General features: G+C 44.1%; 1 protein-coding gene across 3 annotated transcripts in view; it reads right to left on the bottom strand.

Moving 5' to 3' along the window:
- The window catches only part of ism1 (isthmin 1), a 97,332-nt gene that overhangs the window by 42,500 nt on the left and 28,232 nt on the right, over nt 1–26,600 (bottom strand). For all 3 annotated transcript variants that reach the window (XM_087991672.1, XM_087991673.1, XM_043696868.2), the window contains exon 2: nt 5,527–5,778. In XM_087991672.1, coding sequence (XP_087847798.1) covers nt 5,527–5,778 — 252 coding nt within the window. The remainder of the gene's footprint in view (nt 1–5,526; nt 5,779–26,600) is intronic.

Genomic DNA, 26,600 nt, shown 5'->3' with positions numbered 1-26,600 from the left:
TATGCTTTTCCAGCACCACACTTCTTGAGTCAGACTGGATGACTGACTGAGGATCAGCTGTAGTTCCAATGGGAAGCGGACTGAGAAGAACAATGGGGATATTGACTGGGTCACATCAAAGGCTCGTGTCTGTTACTGTGATGGTTAGGAAGCGCTCTACAACTCTGGAGGGTTCTAACTGGGTAACCAGGAGGCAGTGATTGAGGAGGAGACTTGCAATGACTGCTAGAGATTCCTTTGTCAATCCTGTCACTGGACTGGTCTCCGTTCTTAAAGAAAAGCTAAAGTCACCACTGTATCACTCTTTCACTTGAGAAAAGTAACCAGGTGGTGAATTTAACCTGAGGGTCACCACACTGCAGGTGAGGGATGAGGTTGAGAAGTCGAGACGTCCATGTCAACATCAGCTGGCACGGGAATTGAACCTGCGCCATTCACATCACTCTGCATTACAATCCAGCTCTCCAACCACGGCATCCCTAAAATCCCTGGCAGTCTTCCTTTCCTTTCTTCTTTTATGGGATATATGTACCACTGGAAAGGTCAGCATTGTTGACTGTCCCTAACTGCCCATTTTAGGGGTAATTAAGATTCAACCACATTGCTGTTGTTCTGGAATCACATGTTACCCAGTCAAGGATGGCAGTTTCCTTTCTTAAATGGACAATAGTTGTCATGGTCACCATCATAGCCTCCCCTACAGTGTGGAAGCAAGCCATTCGGCCCATCAGGCTACACCAATCCCCTGGACAGCACCCATCCAGACCCACCCAACCCCTACGGCTAACCCACCTAGCCTGCACAACCCTAGACATCATGGAGCAATTTCCCATGGCCAATCCAACCAAACTTGCACATCTTTGGACTGTGGGAGGGAAACCCACGCAGACACAGGGAGAATGTGCAAACTAAAAAAAATAGTCACCCGAGGCTTAAATTGAACCCAGGTCCCTGGCTCTGTGAGGCAGCAGTACCAACCACTGAGCCACCATAAGACTATCTTTGATTTAAGACCATAAGATGTTCGGAACAGAATTAGGCCATTCAGTCCATCAAGTCTGTTCTGCAATTTGATTACGGCTGATACATTTCTCAATCCCATTCTTCTGCCTTCCCTCCACAAACCTATCTATTTCTTTCTTAAATTCACTCTAAAGCTCTCTGTGGCAATGAGTTCCACAGATTCACCACCCTCTGGCTGAAGAAATCCCTCCTCATCTCAGTTTTACCCACTTCGTTCTGAGGCTACTTTGGCTCGTTCCTAGTCTCTCCAACCAGCAGAAACATCTTCCCCACATCCACTCTGTCCAGGTCTCTCAGTATTCTGTAAGTTTCAATTAGATCTCCCCCATCCTTCTACACTCTACTGACTACAGACCCAGAGTCCTTAACCATTCCTCATATGACAAGCTATTCATCCCCGGGATCATTATTTTGAAGCTCCTCTGGACCCTCCCCAGTGACAGCAAGTCCTCCCTTAGATATGGATCCCAAAACTGCTCATTCTTGCAGCTCTTTGCAGATGAAATTTATATTAAACTTGATCTCCATCCTCTTCCTAACTAAGGATTATGATGTTGTGCAGAAATTCTTTGCCATGTATCAGAACTTCAGGGGTTTTGAAGAAGGGTCTCTGGACCTGAAACATTAACTCTGAGTTCCCTCCACAGATGCTGCCAAAACTACTGAGTTTCTCCATCAATTCCTGCTTTGTTTCTGATTTCCAGCATTGGCTGTTCTCTCGTTTTCTTTGCTTCAGAGACTTCGTTGCTTTTCACCTCTCAAAGTGAAGATCAGAAACATCCTCAAAGCATCCCTGAAGGGGTCAAATGTGGGAGTCCCCAGCCTCTAACGGACCAAAATGGAGAAGCTACATTTGGGAAGGCATTGAACATATCGAGGGAGTTTTTCAGGAACTTATAGGGAGAGTGTGCATTAACCTCCAGAGTTGACAGTTTTGTGCTGGAAAAGCGCAGCAGGTCAGGCAGCATTCGAGAAGCAGAAGAATCGACATTTTGGGCACAAGACCAATTTTCCAGATGAAGGGCTTATCCCGGAAACGTCGATTCTCTGCTCCTCGGATGCAGCCTGACCTGCTGCGCTTTTTCAGCCCAACACTGTCAACTCTGGTATCCAGCATCTGGAGTCCACACTCTCTCCTAGTTGATCTTAACCTCTGAACAGTTCACTTCCCAGCCCTTCAAGCACCACCCACCCCTCCTACATATGGCCGAGTCTGCAGAATGCACACCAGATTCTTCAACGTAAACCCTGTTCAATTCCACCTTCAGGTGACTCTCTGTGTGGAGTTTGTACATCCTCCCCGTGTCTGCGTGGGTTTCCTCGGGGTGCTCTGGTTTCCTCCCATAGTCCAAAGATGTGCAAGTTAGGGTGGATTGGCCAACTAAATTATTCCATAGTGTGCAGGCTAGGTGGGATAGTCAAGGGAAATGCAGTGTCATAGGAATTGGGTGGAATGTTCTTCAGTGTGGACTCAATAGCCTGCTCCCACACTGTAGGTATTTCTATGATTCTATGAACCATTACAGAGCTCATTGGAATGGAGAGTGGAAGCAAGTCATTCCCGATCCTAAAGGACCATTTCAAAAAGAGGTTGTCTGAACGTGGATGGATCCCTGGTGAATCTTGAAACCTATTAGGGAGACAGCATAGGCTGAGACAAGGAAATAATTCCTCCTGTGCTATAGGGATACAGTAAAGGTGGGCCTTTATTGGTTTGAACGAAGAGCTCAATGTACTATTGGGCACTTTGCATTGACGGGGAACACCTGGAGGACGGTGAGGTCTTGTCATTCAAGAAATCCCACATTCCTCAACAATCCCTCAGAAAGGGTCATAAAGGGCAGGGCTTGGATGGGGTCCAGTTGTGATAGGCAGTGGAGACAAACCTGTTTTGGCTTGGGCTGACCCCTCTAGGGTTGTTTATGGCGATCGTAAGATGACTAAGGAGAAAAGAGAAAATATAAAAAGTCGTCCACATGTGTGAGCCACCCTATCTGGTCAGGACAGGTCCCTACTAAAGTCACAATCCTGTATTCCTGCTCTACCTGGTGTACCCCAGCCTGGCTGCATTCATCGTATTTATCAGATTAATTGCGGTCAATTTCGCTGAATTGAAACCCCAACAACAAGTACTTACAGAAGTCAGTGAGATGGGGGTGGTGGTGCCTGATTCCCACAACAGTCCCAATGTTCATTCTCCACTCTCAGTTACTATCACGCTTGTCACATCATCACTCTCATGTCCTTCCACAGATGCGCTGGAAACTCTCCATAGACTATAGGGATCGGTAGATCTTAGTTTAAGTACCACTGCCCTTGAGGACAGGTGCTTTTTTCTTATTTGAAGAGGTTGTCACAACTAGGGTCGCTCTTTGGAAGCACAAAGGTCTCCCTAAATATAAGCAATATGGAGTCATGTTGCACAATGCTACCACAAGATGGTCTAATTGGGGACAATTCACAAACAGTTCCCAGGCGTTATCTTTGAGCATTTGGCCATCAGTGAGCTTATTTGTTTTACTTCAGTTCGCTCAGATGGATAAAATAGCAGAATTCTTGAAACGATAGCGAGCTAGCAGTAGGCTGGGCTCGATCTGCAAAGGCCACTTCTTGAATGAGCTTAATCAAATGCAGCCATGCATTCAATTGGATCTCTTACAGCACCATCTGCATCGCTTGGCTGGCCACTGTATTGAGTGGAAGCAACTGTTTATCATTTAAATCCTATTAATTCTTTAACTCAGCTAAATATAATATAAATCTAAATCTCCAAGTGCTTGCTAAGCTATGGAGGCAGCTTTTTAATTAATTATGATGAAGCATTTACTACTGGATGTCCAATATAATGTTGCACAAGACAAAACTGGAAAGCTTCAATCGCACATGACATCTCTTTTTAAATAATGTTGGTTGATTTTCTGTGCAGTATTTGCTTTTTCTGTATATTGTGACATAATGTTTGTTAATTGAACGAGTCTAAGTTAGACAGGTTGACCAAGCTCTTAACTGAGAGTACACAGCACATTAACAGTGCACTATAAAGAGGGACAGTTGTCACTAAGGTCAGTGCCGAGGATTATTCCTAATCTAAAATAAAATAACGTAACCTAGCATCCCTCAATTCACTGATGTCCATATGCATGTCCAGCATTAAGCCCAGTTTCCTACCCTCGTATTTTGTCTCTCAGTTAAAACAGATATTTGGAGCTCAGTTGGTATAACTGTCATCTTGAAGTCTAAGAGTTCAGGACCCACACCAGAGATGTAAACACAAAAATCTAGACTGACTTTTTCATTGCAGTTCTGAGGGAGTGCTGCACTGATAGAGGTACCATCTTCAGGGATAGTGCTACCTGAGTCCCTGACTGCCCTCTTATTTACAATTCCAAAGTCGATAGTGAACACCCAGCAAGCAATTTTTTTTAAAATTTCATTCATGATGTGAGGGCATAATTGGCTGGGTCAGCATTTATTTCCCATCCCTAATTGCCCAGAGGGCAGTTAAGGGTCAGTGCTATGGGTCTAGAGTCACATGTAGGCGAGGATAGAGATTTCCTTCCTTAAAGGACATTCATGAACCAGATGTTTTTTTTCCCCATCAATTGGATTTGTGGTTATCATTAGACTCTTAATTCCAGAGTTTTTTTTATGTTGAATTCAAATCAATCTGCCGTGTTGGGATTCGAACCTGAAACGACAGAACATTGCCTGGATCTCCAGATTAACAGTCCAGCAATATTACCACCAGGCCATTGCTTCCCCTTTCGCATCTGATCAACTTTGAGAATTTCAAACAACAACATTGATGTAGAGGTGCCGGTGTTGGACTAGGGTGGACAAGGTCAGAAGTCAGATCAACCGGGTTATAGTCCAACGGCTTTATTTGAAATCACAAGCTTTCAGAGCGCTGGTCCTCCATCAGGTGAAGTCTTCAGTGCTCCGAAAGCTTATGATTTCAAATAAACCAGTTGGACGATAACCCAGTGTCATGTGACTTCTGACCAACAATATTGAGAGAAGAGATTATCAGAATGATTATCAATTGTACTGAGGGGGCTCTGTGCAAATTGGCTGCCACATTACAATTCAAAAGTTATCTCAATGCCCTTTGGAGATATCTTATGATAATAAAATGCTCTATGAAAATACAAATGTTTACTTTCAAAGACAAAAACAGTGAAACAAAAGACATCTTAATACTTTGGAACTGAAACAACCAAGCTGAGACAAAATAAAGCATTATGAGAAATTTAAACAGTAATTCACTTAACACTTCCCTCAAAGAAAAATAAAAATGTTGTTTGTTTAAATAAAATTTAATTAATAATTTGCCCAGTTCAGTGCGCCATTCTTGGTGAATATTGCTGATAATTGGGCCTTGTGTATCTTTTGGAAGCAAGTCAACGAGCATTAGTGCTTATTTTAGATGCTGATAGACCATAATAATCTTCTAATGCCATTCACATACAGGCACTAGAAGAGTCAATAGCTTTACTACTGTACCTGTATGTTGGGGTTCTGCCCATTAATATCCACTTTGGACAGATCAGGGAAGTTCTCCAGATCTAAGAGGAATGTCCTGGGTCCGTCTCTCTGGAAGGGTGCACGTTCCTCCTCCTGTTGAGTCCGGGGTTTTGGAAACGTTCTCTGTTCTGTCTGATAACGAGAAGCATCGGCCTTCCCCTCGTACTCTCTCACTGTATCAGCAGTCCGAGCCGCACTAGTGGATAAGGACTTTCCCACATTAACACTATTCTGCAAGTTGAAGAAAGTGAGAGCAATTCATATCAAAAATCTGAAGTACAAAAATGGAGCATTCCTGTGAGAAGACACATTTTGTCAACATTTTTCATCCTGTACAAATCAGGATGACTCACAACAAAGGGGAACAACAATTTTTACTGCATGAACAGAGCATCCTCTGCTCTTAAAGTACAATTGAATCTTATTCCCATTTGTAACAATATTCTTGCAAATTGTTCTGATGAATGCATCAGAAAATCTTTTGTCAACAAGGGTCTATATTTATACTGATTCATTTCACAGTCACAAACTGGTGTTAGCAGAAAGTGCTCTAAATTACTTTGTCATTATTTCCTAGGATGTGTAAAGAATTCACAGTCTGACAGGAGGATAGAGACAGATTCAATAATTGCCTTGAAAAGCGAACTGGGTAAGTTATAGCGGGAGAATTAAAAGGCAGATAAAGGGCAGAGGAGTGGAATTGAGCCACAGAAGAGCAAAGTCGATGGGCCGAATGGCCTATTCTGGGCGGTATACTGTTCCAGGATTCTCTTTGTGAGGTCGTGTTGAGAAATTAAGCCATTTTTTTTCTCTCTTTGACACTAAACATAAGAGATCCCAATCTCAGTTTAATGAGCCGCACCACTGGGGTAAGTTCAAAGGTCTTGGTGTGGCATGAGCTGTATGGGAAGAACATAAATTGGTAAAATTACATGAAGTATTTTATGAATAAATAGCTGGCTGCAAGTTACGGGTTCAGTCAGAAAGCATCCGCTAAAGTGGGTTCTGAAAAACAGCAGAAACACACGATCCAATTACTCTCTTAAACTCACTGCCAGAGACTTGTTACTTGTTATGATGTATAATGCTGGGCTATTTTTAATAATAAAAGTACATTTTCTCTGGAAAAAAAACTTGGCACCAAATACTCAAAGAACACAAACAAATTGCTGCTGATTAATAGCTAATGTGGATAATAATGGCATAAGGGCTGAAAGGATAGGCATGATAGATTCCTATATATTAGTGCACAGAAAATCTAATAGGTGTTAAATTATCCAATACAATACTACCTTAACACGGCAAACAGAGTGGTATCTTTTAGACGAAGAATTAACCTTGAATGTAACATATTGTATTGTAATGAACAATTGTCAGGTCATGCAAAACTTGCGGTATTACTGAAAAAGGACGCATTTTGTTGGAATCTTTCATCTTGAACTCATCAAGGTATCATTAGATGTGATTGCACAACTCATCTGACGAAGCAGCTGTGCTCCGAAAGCTTGCGACTTCAAATAAACTGGTGTCGTGTGACGTCTCACCCTGCCTACACCAGTCCAACACCTGCACCTCCACATCATTCCACAATTGGACAGCATTTGCTAAACGACCCAGAGGATGCTAAAAATTTGCTAACAACCAATTTACGATTGTCAGTTTTGTGTGTGTGTGTGTATGTGAATGTATGTGTGTTTGTGCATGCTGGAAGCTCCAGATATTAATACACAGGGCTCTGATCTTCGCAGACAGAAAGCTTGGCAGTTAACAGTCAATCATTACCTAACTCGTTCAGTTACTGTCATGGCAAACATACCAATCAGAGAACCCTTCAAAATTCTCTCCTCAGATGGTATGAAGTACTGTTTCCCCCTTCCTTTGGTATTCTTGAGCATGTCCTGATCACTGCTCTCTTATATATAAAAGACTAGTTCTGGTCAAAGAATGCACTGAACTGCAACATTCAAAGTCTGACAGAGATATGACACATCAGAGAAATTGGTGCTACAGATAAAGAGATAGTGAGAGAGAACATAGAACAGGATAGCACAGTACAGAAACAGACCTTCCGGCCCACAATGTTGTAGCAAAGATGAGACCAAATTAAACTAACCCCTTCTGCCTGTCCATATCCCTCCATTACTTGCTTATTCTTATGTAAAAGCCCCTTAAACACCCCCCATGCCCTGTCGGCAGCACGTTCCACACTCCTACCACTCTTTGTTGTAAAAAAACATGCCCCTCACATCTCCTTTGAACTTTCCCCCTCTCACCTTAAATGCATGCCCCCTGTTTTTAGACATTTCACCTTTGGAAAAAGATTCTGACTGTTAACCCTATCGCTGCATCTCATAATTTTATAGACTTCTATCGTCTCCCTTCAGCCTCCAGCACTCCAGAGAAAATAACTTGAGCTTTTCTAGCCTCTCTTTCTAGCTCATACCCTCGCATTTTTCTAAATTAAACTCCATCGGCCACTTCTTAGCCCATTGGCCCATCTGGTCAAGATCCCGTTGTACTCTGAGGTAACCTTCTTCACTGTCCACTACACTTCGAATTTTGGTGTCATCTGCAAACATACTAACTATACCTCCTATGTTCATATCCAAATAATTTATATAAATAAGAAAACATAGTGGACCCAGCACCGATCCTTGTGGCACTCCACTGGTCACAGGCCTCCAGTCTGAAAAGCAACCCTCCAACACCACCCTCTGTCTTCTACCTTTGAGCCAGTTCTGTATCCAAATAGCTAGTTCTCCCTGTATTCTATGACATCTAACCTTGCTAACCAGTCTCTCATGGGGAACCTTGTTGAATGCCTTACTGAAGTCCATATAGATCACGTCCACCACTCTGCCCTCATCAAACCTCTTTGTTACTTCTTCAAAAAATTCATTCAAGTTTGTAAGACATGATTTCCCATGCACAAAGCCATGTTGACTATCCCTAATCAGTCCTTGCCTTTCCAAATACATGTACACCCTGTCCCTCAGGATTCCCTCCAACAACTTGCTCACCACTGAGGTCAGGCTCACCGGTGTATAGTTCCCTGGCTTGTCTTTACCGCCCTTCTTAAACAGTGGCACCACGTTTGCCAACCTCCAGTCTTCTGGCACCTCACCTGTGACTATCGATGATACAAATATCTCAGCAAGGGGCCCAGCAATCAATTTCCTAGCTTCCCACAGAATTCTAGCGCACACCTGATCAGGTCCTGGGGATTTATCCACTTTTATGCATTTCAAGACAGCCAGCACTTCCTCCTCTGTAATCTGGACATTTTTCAAGGTGTCACCATCCATTTCTCCACATTCTATATCTTCCATGTCCTTTTCCACAGTAAATACTGATGCAAAATACTCATTTAGTATCTGCCCCATCTCCTGCGGCTCCACACAAAGGCTGCCTTGCTGATCTATGAGGGGACCTATTCTCTCCCTAGTTACCCTTTTGTCCTTAATGTGTTTGTAAAAACCCTTTGGATTCTCCTTAACCCTATTTGCCAAAGCTATCTCATGTCCCTGTTTTTCCCTCCTGATTTCCCTCTTAAGTATACTCCTACTTCCTTTATACTCTTCTAAGGATTCACTCGATCTATCCTGTCTATACCTGACATATGTTTCCTTCTTTTTCTTAACCAAACCCTCAATTTCTCCAGTCATCCAGCATTTCCTACACCTACCAGCTTTTCCTTTCACCCTGACAGGAATATACTGCCTCTGGACTCTCGTTATCTCATTTCTGAAGGCTTCCCATTTCCCAGCCGTCCCTTTACCTGCGAATATCTGTCCCCAATCAGCTTTTGAAAGTTCTTGCCTAATACTATCAAAATTAGCCTTCCTCCAATTTAGAACTTCAACAGTTTGATCTGGTCTATCTTATTCCATCACTATGTTAAAACTAATAGAATTATGGTCGCTGGCCCCTAGGTGCTCCCCCACTGACACCCATTCTGGAGATCAGATTCGAAAAGTGTGGTGCTGGAAAAGCACAGCAGGTCAGACAGTATCTAAGGAGCAGGAGAGTCAACATTTCAGGCATAAGCCCTTCATCAGAAATCCTGCCTGACTGACTGTGCTTTTCCAGCACCACACTCTCGGGTTAGAATTACCCTGATGCGGAAATGGATTCTATTTTGTGTGAATGACCATGCACCAGTCCAGTGACTGAATGGCAGATGGTTACTTGACTGTCAAAGATATGTTGTCTAAACTCAACCCTTCACATACGACATCTGCAGCCTACTCGGAGGCTGAGGGGTGACCTTATAGAGGTTTACAAAATTATGAGGGGCATAGATAGGGTAAATAGGCAAAGTCTTTTCCCTGGGGTTGGGGAGTCCAGAACTAGAGGGCATAGGTTTAGGGTGAGACGGGAAAGATATAAAAGAGACCTAAGGGGCAACTTTTTCACGCAGAGGGTGGTACGTGTATGGAATGAGCTGCCAGAGGATGTGGTGGAGGCTGGTACAATTGCAACATTCAGGAGGCATTTGGATGGGTATATGAATAGGAAGGGTTTGGAGGGATATGGGCCGAGTGCTGGCAGGTGGGACTAGATTGGGTTGGGATATCTGGTCGGCATGGACGGGATGGACCGAAGGGTCTGTTTCCATGCTGTACATCTCTATGACTCTATAAGAGAAGATCACCTGAAGAGGAGGGTCTGTCCCATATCTCATTTTGCCTTGCTATGGAGTACAGGGCGTAATGTCCGTCTCTTGCGAGTGAAATCAGCTGACCCGGGACAGAGTCTGCACCACACCACAAATTAGCTGATAAGACTTGCCACAGAAGTAGGCCATTCAGTCCATCGAGACTGCCCCGCCATTCAATGATATCATGGCTGCTCTGATATTTTTCAATATCACTTTGTCGCCTCTTCCCCAGGACTTGTTCCATGGGCACAGTTCAGTTCCTCGTTGAGGAATAAATGGGGCCTCTGGAGAAACACTGGAATAACTCACAGACAGACGTGTCAGGCAAGTCCTTCAGATTATTCTTGCAGCTACACGACAAAATCACATGATGCTTAATGCCAGAGTCCGGCACGTGACTGGATAATAAAATTGGCATGAAACCATTGTTTATACACCCTGTGCTCTGCATTAATGATCTTCCCACCCTATCTCTTGCAAAAATGCCATCCCGTATTCCCAATTCCTCCGCCTCTGCCGTATCTGCTCCCAGGAGGACCAGTTCCACCATAGAACACACCAGATGGCCTCCTTCTTTAGAAACCGCAATTTCCCTTCCCACGTAATTAAAGATGCCCTCCAATGCATCTCGTCCACATCCCGCACCTCCGCCCTCAGACCCAACCCCTCCAACCGCAACAAGGACAGAACGCCCCTGGTGCTCACCTTCCACCCTACCAACCTTCGCATAAACCAAATCATCCGCAGACATTTCCGCCATCTCCAAACAGACCCCACCACCAGGGATATATTTCCTTCCCCACCCCTCTCCGCCTTCCGCAAAGACCGTTCCCTCCGTGACTACCTGGTCAGGTCCACACCCCCCTACGACCCACCCTCCCATCCTGGCACTTTCCCCTGCCACCGCAGGAACTGTAATACCTGTGCCCACACCTCCTCCCTCACCTCCATCCAAGCCCCTAAAGGAGCCTTCCACATCCATCAAAGTTTTACCTGCACATCCACTAACATCATTTATTGTATCCGTTGCTCCTGATGCGGTCTCCTCTACATCGGGGAGACTGGGCACCTCCTAGCAGAGCGCTTTAGGGAACATCTCCGAGACACCTGCACCAATCAACCAAACCGCCTCGTGGCCCAACATTTCAACTCCCCCTCCCACTCTGCCGAGGATATGGAGGTGCTGGGCCTCCTCCACCGCCGCTCCCTCACCACCAGACGCATGGAAGAAGAAAGCCTCATCTTCCGCCTCAGAACACTTCAACCCCAGGGCATCGATGTGGGCTTCAACAGCTTCCTCATTTCCCCTTCCCTCACCTCATCCTAGTTTCTAACCTCCAGCAACACTGTCCCCTTGACTTGTCCGGACTTGAACGACCTGCCTAGCTCCTTTTCCACCTATCCACTCCACCCTCTCCTCCCTGACCTATCACCTTCATCTTCTCCCCCACTGACCTATTGTGCTCTATGCTACTTTCTCCCCACCCCCACCCTCCTCTAGCTTATCTCTCCACGCTTCAGGCTCTCTGCCTTTATTCCTGATGAAGGGCTTTTGCCCGAAACGTCGATTTTGCCTGCTCCTCGGATGCTGCCTGACCTGCTGTGCTCTTCCAGCACCACTGATCCAGGAACGAGATTAATGGTGCCATGTCTGCTTAAACAAATGGGATTGAAACTTACACTGAATCTGCATTCCAAAAGTTAAAAGAGCTGGAGAAGTGAAATTCATGATTAAATGTTACTTTGCAAATCATGGAATTGAACTAAAAAGTGTTCTGCATTTTCTCAGATTTTCCCCAACCTTTTGAACACTCTGAAACGTGTACCTCTGGGACATTATGTCTTTCTGTGTTCTGAAACATAATTTTGAATTTCTAAGCGCTGTTGGTCAATGGTTCAAGTTGTTATTGTTCTGCGTGTCCAGGGGTTTGTCATGTAGATTACAATCTCACCAGTGCCTCAAACCAGAGCAGCATCTGACCGTCCATCAGCAGCTTTGTGTAACGCACCCTCTTAAACCAGTGTTGGCCAACCAACTAAATTAACCGCAAATATCGCACAAGAGAAACAGAAAATAATGCCGACGTTTTCAAAGTACTTCCACCCTCCCTCATTTGAGAAGCGAGGCATTTTCACCAGCTACAGTCGCTAATGTGGAGATGTTACACTCAACACACATGAGGAGTTGGACTCTGAAGAATGAGGAGTGCAAGGATGAGTGCCCTTAGTGAAAGGCACTCAGAATCATCTGGATGGATAGAAAGGGCAAAAACGTGGGTTGGATCAAGAGTAGTAGTTTGGGAAACGAAAGGGTTGCCAAATGTAGTTACAGAGAGAGAGAGAGAGAGAGGAAGGCGGGGAGAAAGAGAGAGAGACAGAGAGAGAAAAAGTTAGGAGAAAGTGAGGACTGCAGATGCTGGAGATCAGATTCGAGCATTTCGGGCATAAGCTCTTCATCAGGGATTATCAGAAAAAATAGCCTATTGTAGGTATTGGGAATGAAGACCTGGCAGCCTTGCCCTGGCAATATCTGAAGGAGGAGTTGAGAGTAACAGAAGAAGAGGGAGAAGGATAATTGTTTCAGTAGGTAACATGGAGATGTTGACCAATGGTGCCTGAAGAAAATCAGTGAAGAAGCAAGATAATACTCATGAACCTACTAAGGCTATGGTAACAATGATCCAATGGCTTATGAACATCAACAGAAAGATGTGCACAAACACTATGTTCTGACCACATGTCCCACATTTTCTGAAACACATAATGTAAAAAAAATACTCAGTATTAACATGGACACTTGTATATAACATCAATTTCCCTGCTATGTAGCTGATAGAGAGAAATCATGATCACTAACAGAAAGAGTTAGAGTTGGAAGACACGGATTTAAGGAAAATGGCACAAGATACAGTGGTGACAAGAGGGGGAATGTTTTAAATGCAGCTGATGTTTAGGATCTGGACTTTGAAATAACTCTAGAGAGGCCAGTGTCCCATCATCAAGTCATCCTTTATTTACTCATGGACAGTCTTTGACACTGATCCAGCTCCCTCAGAGCCAGCTCTCAGAGAGAACAGGATGTCTGATACCCCTGTTCTTATACATCAGCCAGGGCTCCCTATTTGGACCCGGTTAAGAGCCCCAATCAGGGAACTCATATTCTGACCGCATTACAATCACTACAGATTGCACTGTCCAAGGGTGGGGGTGAAGGGGAGTGAGAGGGGAGCAAAGGGAAGTCCAAACAAGGCTTTCGTAAGAGATAAGTACCTCTCGAGAAAAGAAAACAAATCTGTGAGGTCGATGGGGAGAAGGTAGGAGGGTAGGACGAAGTTAACAGCCATTGCCTTCATTGCTCAGTCCTTTGAGTATAAGAATTGGGACGTCATGTTGAGATTGTACAGGACATTAGTTAGGCCTCTTCTGGAATATTGTGTCCAATTCTGATTGCCCAGTTATAGGAAGGGTATCGAGATGGTTCAGAAGAGATTTATCAGGATGTTGTTGGGTCTTGAAGGTTTGAGTTGGAAAGAAAGGCTGGATAGCCTGAGACTTTTGTTCACTAGAGGGTAGGAGGTTGAGAGGTGACCTTATGAAAGTGAATAAAAATAATGAGGGGTATAGATAGAGTTGATGTGAGTTGTCTTTTCCCTAGGATGGGGGATTTCAAGACTAGAGGGCACATTTTTAAGATGAGTGGAAAGAGGTTTTAAAGAAAGACATGAGGGGCAAATGTTTACATAGAGGACGCTGCACATGTGTAAGTTTAAAAGACATTTGGATAAGTACATGGATAGGATTCTATGTTGTATAACTCTAAGTGAACCAGAGGGGCCTTTCGATATTTTCTAATCAGCTGCTCACAGTAGAGTAGAGTACCTTTTATTTATCATTTCTACCATACACAATTGATAGAGTAAAAAACGAGACAGCATTCCTCCAGGCCCGAGGGTGCTACATGGACAGCACAAACTACACAATCGTACACGGCATAAAGTGTATAAGAAGTGCAAAACACGCAAGTTACGGTGTAACAAAAGAATGATGAATAATAGATATTTTTCTAGCAGCAATGCCAAAGAATTTCAGATGGGAAAGAGTCCGATCACACTGCGTTAAGGAGCCTGATGGCTTGGGGGAAGGAACTGTTGCACAGTCTGACCGTAAGAGTCTGAATGCTCCCATATCTTCTGCCAGGTGGCAGGAGGAAGAAGAGTTTGAGTGAGGATGTGTGGGGTCTTCCACAATGCTCTTAGCCTTTCGGATGCAGCATGGGGTGTTAAGTGTCTGTAATGGAGGGGAGAGAGACCCCGATGATCCTCTCAGCTGTCCTCACTCTCCGTTGTAGGGTCTTACAATCCGAGACGGTACAATTCCTGAACCAGGCAGGGATGCAGCAGCTCAGGGTACTGTCAATGAACCCTCTGTAGAATGTGGTGAGGATGGGGGGGGTGGGAAGTTGTTATTACATGCCCTTGGAACAAGTGGGACTTGAGCCTGGGCCTCCTGCCTCAAAGGTAGGGACAGAATCACCATTCTACCATAATGGACTTTTATGACAACTAACAGAGGTCATCATGAGGTTCACTAAATACTCCAGATTTACATTTGTCATTGAATTCAAATTTTATCATCTGTCATGATTTACCAGCTACCCATTCCCAAAGAGAAACTTCGGGATGGCGCCTTTACATAAGGTGTTATCACTGCCTGAGGAATCCTCAGCACTGATACTGGATGCCTGAAATTGGAAAGCTTTGTTCCTAACACCAATATCTTTTTGCCATTCTGCCAAAGCTTGTAATCTTACACTCTCCTGGACAATTCACAAACTCACTCTTTCCTCGTGCAGTATAAAAATGTTACTTCCCCTTTAACAGAAGCAGATATTGGTGGAGAAACTCAGCAGATCTAGCAGAACATGCGCAGAGAGAAGGCAGAGACAACATTTCTGGGTTCGGTGACCCTTCATCAGGATTGACCTCGAAGCATTAACCTTGTTTCTCTCTCCACTAATGTTGCCAGACCTGCTGAGCTCCCCCAACAGTTTCTATTGTCATTTCAGATTTCCAGAATCTTTGTTTTAATTTCGCTTTTCCTTGACTTGTGAATTTCCCTCAGTACTCGCGTTCTGTGATGATCAATAATCACAGAGATTCTAAGATTGGCTTCCAGTTCAGAATACATCGCCCAAGACAGCTCAAAGTGCATGAAGAGCATCCGGGAAGGTGTTGAGCGGAAACCAGGCAGAAACAGCGAAAGGAGCGCGGTGTCACACCTACGCACCACCCACCCCCTTCCCATGACCACCAGCTGCCTCAAGTGTAACAGAGCCTGCGGTAACCCCATCACTCTGTACAGCCACCCACGGACACACCCTGAGACTGGGAGAGAGTCACCCTCATCTGCGAGGGACTGCCGATGGATGAATGAACGTCATTGCACATGATCCTTGGAGGACCACGTGGCCAGGCACAAAATCAGAGGGAATTCTGGTCTTAACCACCCCCTGAAATGGCCAAGCAAAAGCCTCTTAGCTCGAGGGCAATTAGGGATGGACAACAAATGCCCACATCCCACTGAAATATTTTTGTTTAATTACCATCACTCAGGTTTTCTGAAGCAAGAGGCTTTTTTTAAAATCGCGCACAACTCAGGAAGGAGGTCATTCTGCCCAACACTATATATTCTGACTCTTTAGAAGAGAAATTGTACAACATTAGACACCTTCACTTTATGCCAGTCCATTCCTTGTCCGCAGGTACCTGCCATGATCCCTTTTAAGTATATTTATAGGATCATACGAATAACAATCCAGCATAAGAACAGGCCCTTTGGCCCTCCAAGTCTGTGCTGACACATTTTGCCCTTCCATAATAAAACTGCCTTCACATACAGGATCCGTATCCCTCTATTTCCTTCCTATTCATGACATGTGTCAACTTTAAAGTAAAAGGCGTTCAGTAAACAATCAGTGGTTTTTAGGGACAGTTTATTAAAACGAATTAGTCTTGGACTTTGTGCACAGAGGGAAATATATCTTGAGTCGCCTTTTTTTGACATTTTAACACTTTGCTTGGCTTGAGCTCCTTTCTGCAAAACAATCCTTAAAACATAGAACTGACTACAGCGGCAGAGATACCCTAGAGGCGTCAACTACTCTGCTCTCCATATTCAGGTTTTAAAGATTCAAGGAAGAGGGTAGAACCAGGTAATTGTAATGAAATCAGAAATTAATTCCATAAAGCAGAATAGCAGATATAGGCCATTCAGCCCATCAAATCCTCTCCGTCATTCAATGAGACAAAAAAACTGCAGTTACTGGAATCGAAGGTGGGCAGGCTGGAGGCTGGAAGAACACAGCAAGCCAGGCAGCATCAGGAGGTGGAGAAGGCAACTTTTCAGGTATAAGCCTTCTTCAGGTTACACCCGAAATGTTGCCTTCTCCACCCTTCTGATGCTGCCTGGCTTGCTGTGTTCTTCCAGCCTCCTGCCTGTCTACCGTCATGCAGAGAGACCATGGCAACCACAATCCTTAACCTCCATAGCCCTTGATTCCCTTCCTGATTAAAACATGTCTCAGCCTTGAATATCCTCCACAACCCAGTCTTGATAGCCCCATGTGGTAAAAAATTCCACAGATTCATTCCTGGCTTGCACTGCCTGGGAGGGTACTTAAGGTGGGAAAACACACCACCTTTAACAAGTTGAGAGTGTGGTGCTGGAAAAGCACAGGTCAAGCAGCATCCGAGGAGCAACAGAATCAACGTTTCGGGCATAAGCCATTCATCAGGGATGAAGACATGGTTTCTGATGAAGAGCTTATGCCTGAAACGTCGATTCTCCTGCTCCTCGGATGCTGCCTGACCTGCTCTGTGCTTTTCCAGCACCACATTCTCAACTCTGATCTCTAGTCCTCACTTTCTCCCACCCTTAACAAGTGCCTGGATGAACACCTGAAACATCATAACATTGAAGGCTATGGGCCAGGTGTGGGAGAGTGGAGCTAGGATAAATTTAGAATAGCATTTTATTAATGCAGACTCAATGGGCTTCATCTATACTCCCCTCTGAGAGACGAAATTTCTCCTCATCTCTATCTTTAATAAGTGACTCCTTACCCTGAGGCAATGTCCTCTGGTCATAGACTCTCCCGCAAGGTGAAACAACCTCTCAGCATTTACCCTATCAAGCCCCCTGAGAATTTTGTATGTTCCAATGAGGTTGAATCTACGCTGCAGATCTCTATAACACTGACTCTAAGAGTTGGCAGTGGATCCACAAAGCAATAGGCCTCTGTGCTATGATCCTAATCTCACCAAATGCTTGCTGCATGTGAGATCAGACAAAACACATCGAAATAACTGCCATGGATTGTGCCTAATTCCAAAACTAACACTTGAACCCTGTTGGATTAGCTGCAGCATTTTGCTAATTCCTTTAATACACTGGCACACGTTGGCTGCTAATTTACCCTAATTGATGCTTTTGACACTTTTGATACAGAATAAAAGGGTTGGAGAAAATAAGGGAGAGGAGAGAAACAAAATGAATACTGATAGCCCAGGGCAAGCCCGCGTCCTGGACTAGGCCAGACCAGGCCAGAGGTCTCTTTGTCCCCAAACAGGATTGCAGGCTGGAAGAGGTTACATTCTCTTAGTAGAACAGAAGCCTCCACATGACGGGGGCTCACTAATCTTCCTATAGACACTTCCGGAAATCGGAGCTTTGGGATCTCACCAATTTATTTTTGCACAGAGAGTGGTTCGTGTGTGGAATGATTTTCCAGAGGAAGTACTGGAAGTGGGCACAATTACAATGTTTAAATGACATTTGGATAGATACAGGAATAGGAAAGGTTTGGAGGGATATGGGCCAGGAGCAGGCAGGTGGGACTAGTGTAGTTTGGGGTTATGCTCGGCATGGACTGGTTGGACCGAAGAGTCTGTTTCCGTGCTGTATGACCCTATGACTTTATAACAGTTCAGCAGTTCTTATCAAAAGAAGGTGCTTTTTCTTGATGCATATTTTTGGCTTCTCCTGCGCTTAGGTTCACTTTGGAGACGGGGCTCCCATCAGCTAAAACACACTTTGATGTCTTTACTTGTAAAGCTGGATATTAGAAGGTAAATTCACCAGAGTTTACCAGACCATGGGGTTCTCTCTTATCAGAGAATGGTGACAATGGTGGGGAGTTTATTCTGAGGGCCACAACGCCTCAGGTGAGGAGACAGGTTGAGAAGTAGAGTCCTTCATGGTAATCTCAACTAGTGTGGGAATTGAGCCCACACTGTGGGTTTTATAGAGTCACACAGCACGAAAACAGACCCCTTGGTCCAACCAGTCCATGCCATTCATAATCCCAAACTGAAGTACTCCCACCTGCCTGCGCTTGGCCCATAACCCTCCAAACCTTTCCTAATCATGAACTTGACTAAATATCTTTTAAACGCAACTGTACCCGCATCCACCACTTTCTCTGCAAGTTCATTCTACACACAAACCACACAAAAAAATTGCCCCTAATGTATTTTTAAAAATCTTGCTCCTCTCACCTTAAAAATATGTCTGCTAGTCTTGAAATACCCCACCCTCGGGAAAAGTTACCTGCCATTCACCTTATCTATACAAGTCGTTCTGGTATAACGTGTGTTTTGTTAATGTGAATTGGCTGTAATACGATTGACTAATTGTGGACATTGTTCGGACAATGCAAACCTTCTGCTGAATGAGTACAGCATCTTCCACTGCATGACTTTCTATAGTGGTTTTCCATAGCTCAATCTTCTATGGCAAAAGGTTGCAGAGAAACACAACTGTTGTGTGATACTAGATCACCCTGTACCACTCATGATTTTACAAATCTCTATAAGGTCACCCCCTCAATCTCAATGTGCTAGTGAAAACCAGCCAGCTGAGCTAACCAACCCCCTGAGCTGGAGAGTATGAGCGATGGACCTGGGCTTGAGGAGCCCTCAGCTGTACAATGCATTGACACACTGTTGCTCAACATTGAAAGTTCCTCTCACTTGGTCCTCCCTGACCATGACAGTCCTCTGTAAAGTTTACTCAGGCACCAGATAAAACTGCTCACAGTTCAGCACAACCTGTCATGCCCTATCCTTCCTGCTCATTGTGAAGAGCATTTCTCACAGTGGCACTGAAGTTAGAGTGGGTGGAACAGGACCCAGGGGTGGTCTCTCACCCCGACATTTGTCCCTGTGGAGGAAATAGTGTGAGAAGCATTAAAAAAAACACCCAAGGTTGTGACTAAATGGGAGTGTGACCGTAAGGTGCAGTGTCATGGGGGTGGGGGTGTAAGTCCTTTTGGTGTTCGTAGTCAGTTAATCAGAACAACTGACAGGGAACGGACAACTGGGGGTGATATTCCTGTGTGGGTGTCATGAATGGCACATTAACCTGTTAATTTTAACCCTGAACTTTACAAATATTTTTATTTTCTTACCCTCTCCACCTCACATTTTAACTCAATTAAATCTGGAATTGAAAACCTTCCCCCAGCGGTGACCACATGACCACTGTTGATTGTCATTTAACAAAACCTCTCTGTTCACTCATGTGAAGGAAAGGGAAAGAAATTTCTTTTAGGGAAGGAAATCTGCAGCTGTTATTACGTCTGACCTACATGTGACTCCAGATTCCAGAGCAATACACAGACTCATAACTGTCCTCGGAAATGGTCAAGCAAGGTACAAAATCTAAAGCAAGGAAAGAAATCAGATGGACCATCTGGCATTGACCTTGACACTGGAAATGACAACAGTGAACATAGCCCTGTCAACCCTGCAAGATCCTCCTGATCACTCACCATCGGGTGGGGCGGGGGCAGGGGGGGTGGGTGGGGGTGCTTGTGTCGAAATCGGGAGAGCCATGCCAAAGGACAGTCAAGCAACAACCTGATCCAGTCACGTTCACAGAATCTGACCTCGATTTAACATCTCATCTAAAAGACAAGGCCTTCAGGAGTACCACACTTTCTCGAATCTCACTCCAAGATTTGGGCAGACAAATCCAGGCAGACGATGTGGTCCGAGTGAATGCTGCATGGGCTACTGCATCTCGTACTTTCCGATTATGTTATTAAACCAAGGCCCTGGAATGGGGTTAACTCAGTTGGCTGGACGGTGGGTCAGTGATGCCAACAGCAGGGGGTCCAACCACCACCCCCTGGTCTGGTTAGTCTATGGTAACTTTGCCCTTGTCCTGAGTGTAGTAGCCAGTTCTTAGCTCTCGACTCGACCAAAGGTGACAGATAATGTGGTCGTCATAACCGTCCTGTTTGAGAGAGCCATGATGTGGGGCTGCCGGTGTTGGACTGGGATGGACAAGGTCAAATGTCACATGACACCAGGTTACAGTCCAACAGCTTTATTTCAAATCACAAGCTTTCAGAGGTGAGCCTGATAAAGTAAGGAAAGAAATCAGATGGACCATCTGGCATTGACCTTGACACTGGAAATGACAACAGTGAACACAGCCCTGTCAACCCTGCAAGATCCTCCTGATCACTCACCATGGGGTGGGGCAGGGGCTTATGTCGAAATTGGGAGAGCCATACCAAAGGACGAAAGCTTGTGATTTCAAATAAACCTGTTGGACTGTAATCTGGTGTCGTGTGACTTCTGACTTTGTTTGAGACAGCTTGCTATATACAAACCAGCTGTGTTGTTTCCTACATTATAACAAGGACGACACTTTAAAAAGTATAACGCTGGGCCATACAAGATTTTGAGGCGTATAGAGAATCTGAAAAGCGCAGTCCAATCACAAGTCTTTCTTTGAGTGAATCTGTAGCCCTGCCAGCACTGGGATCAGAGCACACAGTCTGAATTGGGCCATGTCAGTAATCATGTTGTTTGTTCATACTTCCCAAGTTTGACATTTTGACAGCGATGGCTAAGAATACGATTCACTGGCAACGAAAACGATAAATGATACCTACTGCCCTTGTCTTGAGCATATCTATACTTACACATTAAATACTCCCAAAGAATTTTAAGAACACACAGTTCATCAAGTGTCTTGGCACCATGTGACGTCTTTTTCAACAAGACAACCAAAACATTTTTCTTTTGGAAGGTTCCCCCAGGTTGATTAAGAGGAGTCTAGCTTGATTTTGGAATTTAAATTCACTTGGGGCGTAGGGTGGGGGTGGGGGGTGGGGGGGGAGGGGAGGTGGAGAAGGGAAATTAAAACCATGCATTATACCCACAGCGGATACTTTAAACTTGACATTTTGAGCCCTTGAAAAGTGACTGTTTTCATTTCTGCTTTTGCACTTTCTTCGCATTCCCTTCATGTGAAGACTAAAGAAAACATATTTAGCTGCAGCCCAGCGTTAGATAGAGAAAAAAAAAGACCTGCAAAAGACTTCAATTTATTTTCTGCACACACTTCATGCTCATTCCAAAGATGTTTTGGTCTCACAGTCTTGGATGTGAGCTAGGTTTCCTTCTTCACCAGGGCTGTTCAAAATCCTCTCCTTTTAAAGATCTGCCAATGCAGTTGAGTTTTTAAATTTGTCTGGGGAAATTTAGATTTTGATCGCAATCTGAAAAGTGCTAATATGAAAAGCGGGCGAAAGGGGTAAAGAAGAGGTTGAGATTGTGATCATTAAAGATGGATTTCCATGATCAGCAGCAGGCCATTCAGCCCAACTGGTCAGTACTAGTGTTTATGCTCAGTCTGAGTCCCTCCCTCCTTCAACTAACTCTACACCTTTCGCCCTTTTTCTCATTGAATCCCTACAGCGTTGAAACAGGCCATTTGGCCCAACAGTCCGTATCGACCCTCCGAACAGTTACGCACCCAGACCCATTCCCCTACCCTATTACTCTACATTTACTCCTGACCAATGCACCTAACCTACACATCCCTGGACACTATGGGACAATTATGCATGACCAATCCACCATAAACCGTGCATCTTTGGACTGTGGGAGGAAACGGGAGCACCCGGAGGAAACCCACACAGACATGGGGAGAATGTGCAAACTCCACACAGTCGCCCAGGGCTGGAATTGAAACCAAGGTCCCTGGCACTGAGAGGCAACAGTGCTAACCATTGAGCCACCATGCCACTGCCGCATCTAGCTTCCTCTTATAGTTCCCCTTACGGATTATGCCCCTCAATAATAGGTTCCACATTCTCACTGCTGTCTAGGTGCAGAAGCGCCTTTGTAGCTAAGAGGGCGACTTTGTATAATTTTCTCTGTACTCCTGTACTTGAGTACATGTGACAATAAAACCTAAATCTAAATCTCTTTTATATTGACGACCTCCTACTTTGTGACTTGCCCACAAATGAATCCTTCTACATGGCTACCTTACCCAAAGCTGTTGTGATTTCTCTCTTGGATGGAGGAAACAGCCCCAGCTTGTTGGATCTTCTGCCATTATTTATAAGCTGTTCAGATTTGTTACTTTATCCATGGCACAGCTAAACTTCACCAGCTGGAACGTCAATACAAACCCCTTAGCCAACATAGGGAGATACAGAGGAGAGTACTGTCTATTGACCAACAACTTTAAACCCAGCGAATGAGGAGGCTAATGTTTGTCTTGTTTTTTTTGAGGGGGGAGCAGGGGTTTCAGCACTTGCTAAATAATAACATCAAAATTATAAACCCTGCCTTAACTCAAGTCCTGAGTGCAGGCAGCAGTATTCCTCAGATGGTGATGGCTAGCACGAGGGGTCATGGCTTTAAATTGAGGAGTGATAGATACAGGACGGATGTCAGAGGTAGTTTCCTTACTCAGAGAGTAGTAGGGGCGTGGAACACACAACCTGCAACAGTAGGAGACTCACCAACTTTAATGGCATCATTGGATAAATATATGGATGAGAATGGAATAGTGTAGGATAGATGGGCTTCAGATTGGTTCCATAGGTCAGCGCAACATCGAGGGCTGAAGGGCCTGTACTGCACTGTTAATGTTCTATGTTCTATTCATAAGTGAGTATTGCTTAGTACGGAGTTAGCTTTAAGGTCACTTGGTCATCCACTGAGAGTGGGAGATTTGAATCAAATTGTTACTAATCCTAACAAATGAATTATTCCTGAAGATGAGGATTAAGCCGAGTCATTTCTCTGCTCACAACTTCAGTTCTACTGAAGGACGGGGGGGGAGAAGTCACGCACGCCTATTTTTTCCTCTTCAAAGACATGCATCTTACAAAATCCTGGGCTGTCATCTTTTGCAGTCTGCCTACAAACTTTGTACATTAGCCCAACAGTAATAGAAAAAAGTGGAGGGTGTGGGGGGAGGTTAGCATGCATGAACATCAATCTGTGCACACTCCTCCTTAATGAAAACCACAGCTCTCTCAAAATTGCAAAGAGGTTGTCAGAGAAGTTGCAAAAAAAAAATCAGAGACAGCTGTGTAACTATTAAAGATGTTTGGACAACAGCCACATCCATATGTTAACTTCAGACGTGATACTGTGATTCTGAGATCTTTACTGTTTGTCCATCCCCATTCAATACCACCAAGATTCAGAAAGTCGAGAAGGAAATCAGCTTTAACCCAAACACACTGCGCCGTAACTAAAGCTTCAGTAATTTAACAAAGTTAAATATCTATTGTGGGCACTGCCTTTTCTTAAAAAAAATCCCTCAAAGACCAATATTGCTTAACTTGGCAACTTGAACTTCCAGCCACAGCTTTGCAAAACCTCTGCAACATACAACTGTTTTCCTCGAAGCCTTCAAGTTATATTTTGTCCCTGTGGCTTTTCCAGATCCCCAGGGAACTTTATATTTTCCTTTTGAACCTATCAGTCTTGAAATGAGGATGTCATATAAAATAATGACACCAAAGAGCAGGAGAATAGGATGATAACATTAGACGCCAACGTTTGTATTTACTTTAGTTATCTAGTTTTTGAAGACTTTACACGTTACAGATCGTGCACGCTCGTGAAATCTGGATAGAGTACCAGCCATTCCAGCAGGTATTTGACCTTTCACTCACCATTCTCACCAGGAACATGAGCAGTAGCAAAGGGCACATTTGATGTTGAGATCAGATTACTTAGCTGCAACCTCAGATTTCTAAAAGTACAATTCTTCTCCAGTCTTCCTTTAGTGCATCTGACATATCAGTAACAGTTCACTAGGGACTATTTCACCTTAAACATTTACAATTCAATATTAGCTCTAGAACATACAGAACCAAATGCAATAAAACAAGCTGTTGGATTTAATCTAACCCCACAAACAAGAAAATTATTTGAAGGTGTTCCTTTCATTTGTTCTGAAAATTTCAGACCTTTCTCCCCCACAACATAATTAAAGACAACTAATACTGTCTAAAATACAAAGAGAATATCATAACCCTGATATGAGTAACACATTAACACAGTACTGGGAGTGAGTAACATTATTGAGTACAGTGCTAAGTATTGAATACAGTGCTAAGTGTAAATAATATTATTGAGTAATTCAGTGATAGCAGTGAGTAACATTATTGAGCCACATAGTTCTGGGAATGAGTTACATTATTGAGTAATAGAGTGGCAGCAGTGAGTAACATTATCGAGTAATACAGTGATCGGACTGAGCTACATTAGCGATATAGTGGGAGTGAGTCACTATATTGATACCACGGTGCTGGGAGTTAATTTAATTAAGGCTGACAGAAGGACTGCCTTCTCTCTGCTGGCTGTCAGTGTTATGGTTAATCAGTATCAGGCCGATGCTAGTGGTTGTGGGCTGCAGAACGGAACTACGCACAATTTGGGACAAATTGGCTGTTTAACTTAGAATGGAAATTGGTATTTTTCACACTGATGTGAAGCATACTGTTGAGGCAATGCAAAGGGACATTTGAATCTCCAATTTTTTGTGTGTTTTTACTCTGATATGTGGCACACTATGACTAATTGACAGTGTGGGGTGTGAAGAGTAAAGATTTGTGCATTCCCTCAGCAATTGCACCCCTTAGTGAGTGCAAAATACTGATTTCCAGACAGCTGGCATTGCAATAATGTGATGGGAGCGAATTTGGTTTCATCAAGACTGATACAGAGGGGTTGTCTTTGTTCAGTTGGCTGTCATGTGTTATCGTTAATCAATCTCAATCTCAATCAGTATCATCAGTAATCCTTATCTTGTTGGACAATTAATAAAACAGAAAAACAGGACCTAAAATTTCACATCCTCTTCAACGTGTCTGGAACTGTGATACAGCAAGAATCCTGGTCCAGTTCCGAAAAGGCTGTACAGCCACACATCGCTCAATGGTATGTCTCAATTCAGACTGAATAAAGTTGTAGGATCAAGTCTCCCTCCAGAACCATGTGCGTAAAGTCAGCGGTTGTCACGCCAGTGCATTACAGAGGGTGAACTGTTAGCACTATCTTTCAGGTATGATACTAAACAGAGACCCTCATTTTCACCAGTAAAACAAAACAAAGAGCTGCAAAGGTTGGAGATCCAAAGAAGGGTCACTGGACTTGAAACACTGACTCCGTTTTCTCTCTCCACAGGTGCTGCCAGACCTCTTGAGTTTCTCTGGTGATTTCCGGTTTTGCCCATGCTCGCGAACATAAAAGATCTTCAGGAATATTTTGAAGAGTGAGGGGTTTCCCCTGGGTGCTCCACATCGCCGAAGTAGGTTTTCTGACCATCCACCCGTCTCATTGCCACTTGGGAAGAGCTTGCTGTGTGCAAATTGGCTGCTGTGCTTCTGAGATCACAGCAACAGCTTCACTTTCAAAATATTTCATTGGCTGCAGTGCACTTTGGGATGTCCTGAGGTTGTGAAAGGTGCTATGCAAATGCATGTCTTTCCTTAACATCTCAAACTGTTAGAAATCAGGTCAATTTTGTAATCGAGGACTTGCAGTGTTTGCCCATCAAAGAAGTGTCCATTTCCCACAAGTCTAAGAACATTAGAATAGTGCCCTGGCACACCAGCTATAAAAAATTGGAGATGCTCATGAGTTAAAGAGTTAATAACGTAGGATTCCACAAGCTATAGGATACAGAAACAGGCCATTCAGCCCTCTAGGTTTCTCTGCTCCAATGCAGACCTTTCCATTTTTCCTGATCTAAGTCTATCACAATATCATCGTCCATTCCTTTCTCCTGTATGTTGTCAGCCTTCTTTCTCCCTCAACGCATCAAAGTGATTCAGTTAGGTACCAAGTTCCACATTCTTGTCACTCTCTGACTGTAGGAGTTTCTGCTGAATTCCAGACTCTATTTAGGTAGATCTAGACAGATCCATGAATGGGCAGGGAGCAGAGGGATCCAGACCCTTGGAAAATAGGCGACAGGTTCAGATAGAGATCTGGATCGGCACAGGCTTAGAGGGCCGAAGGGCCTGCTCCTGGGCTGTAATTTTCTTTGTTCTTTGTTGTTTGTT

Source organism: Chiloscyllium plagiosum, unplaced genomic scaffold, assembly GCF_037043375.1.
Source record: "Chiloscyllium plagiosum isolate Xiang-an unplaced genomic scaffold, Cpla_swu_hap1 HiC_scaffold_10, whole genome shotgun sequence".
In the NCBI taxonomy this organism is placed as follows: Eukaryota; Metazoa; Chordata; class Chondrichthyes; order Orectolobiformes; family Hemiscylliidae; genus Chiloscyllium; species Chiloscyllium plagiosum.
This window is presented reverse-complemented; position numbering and strand designations above follow the sequence as displayed.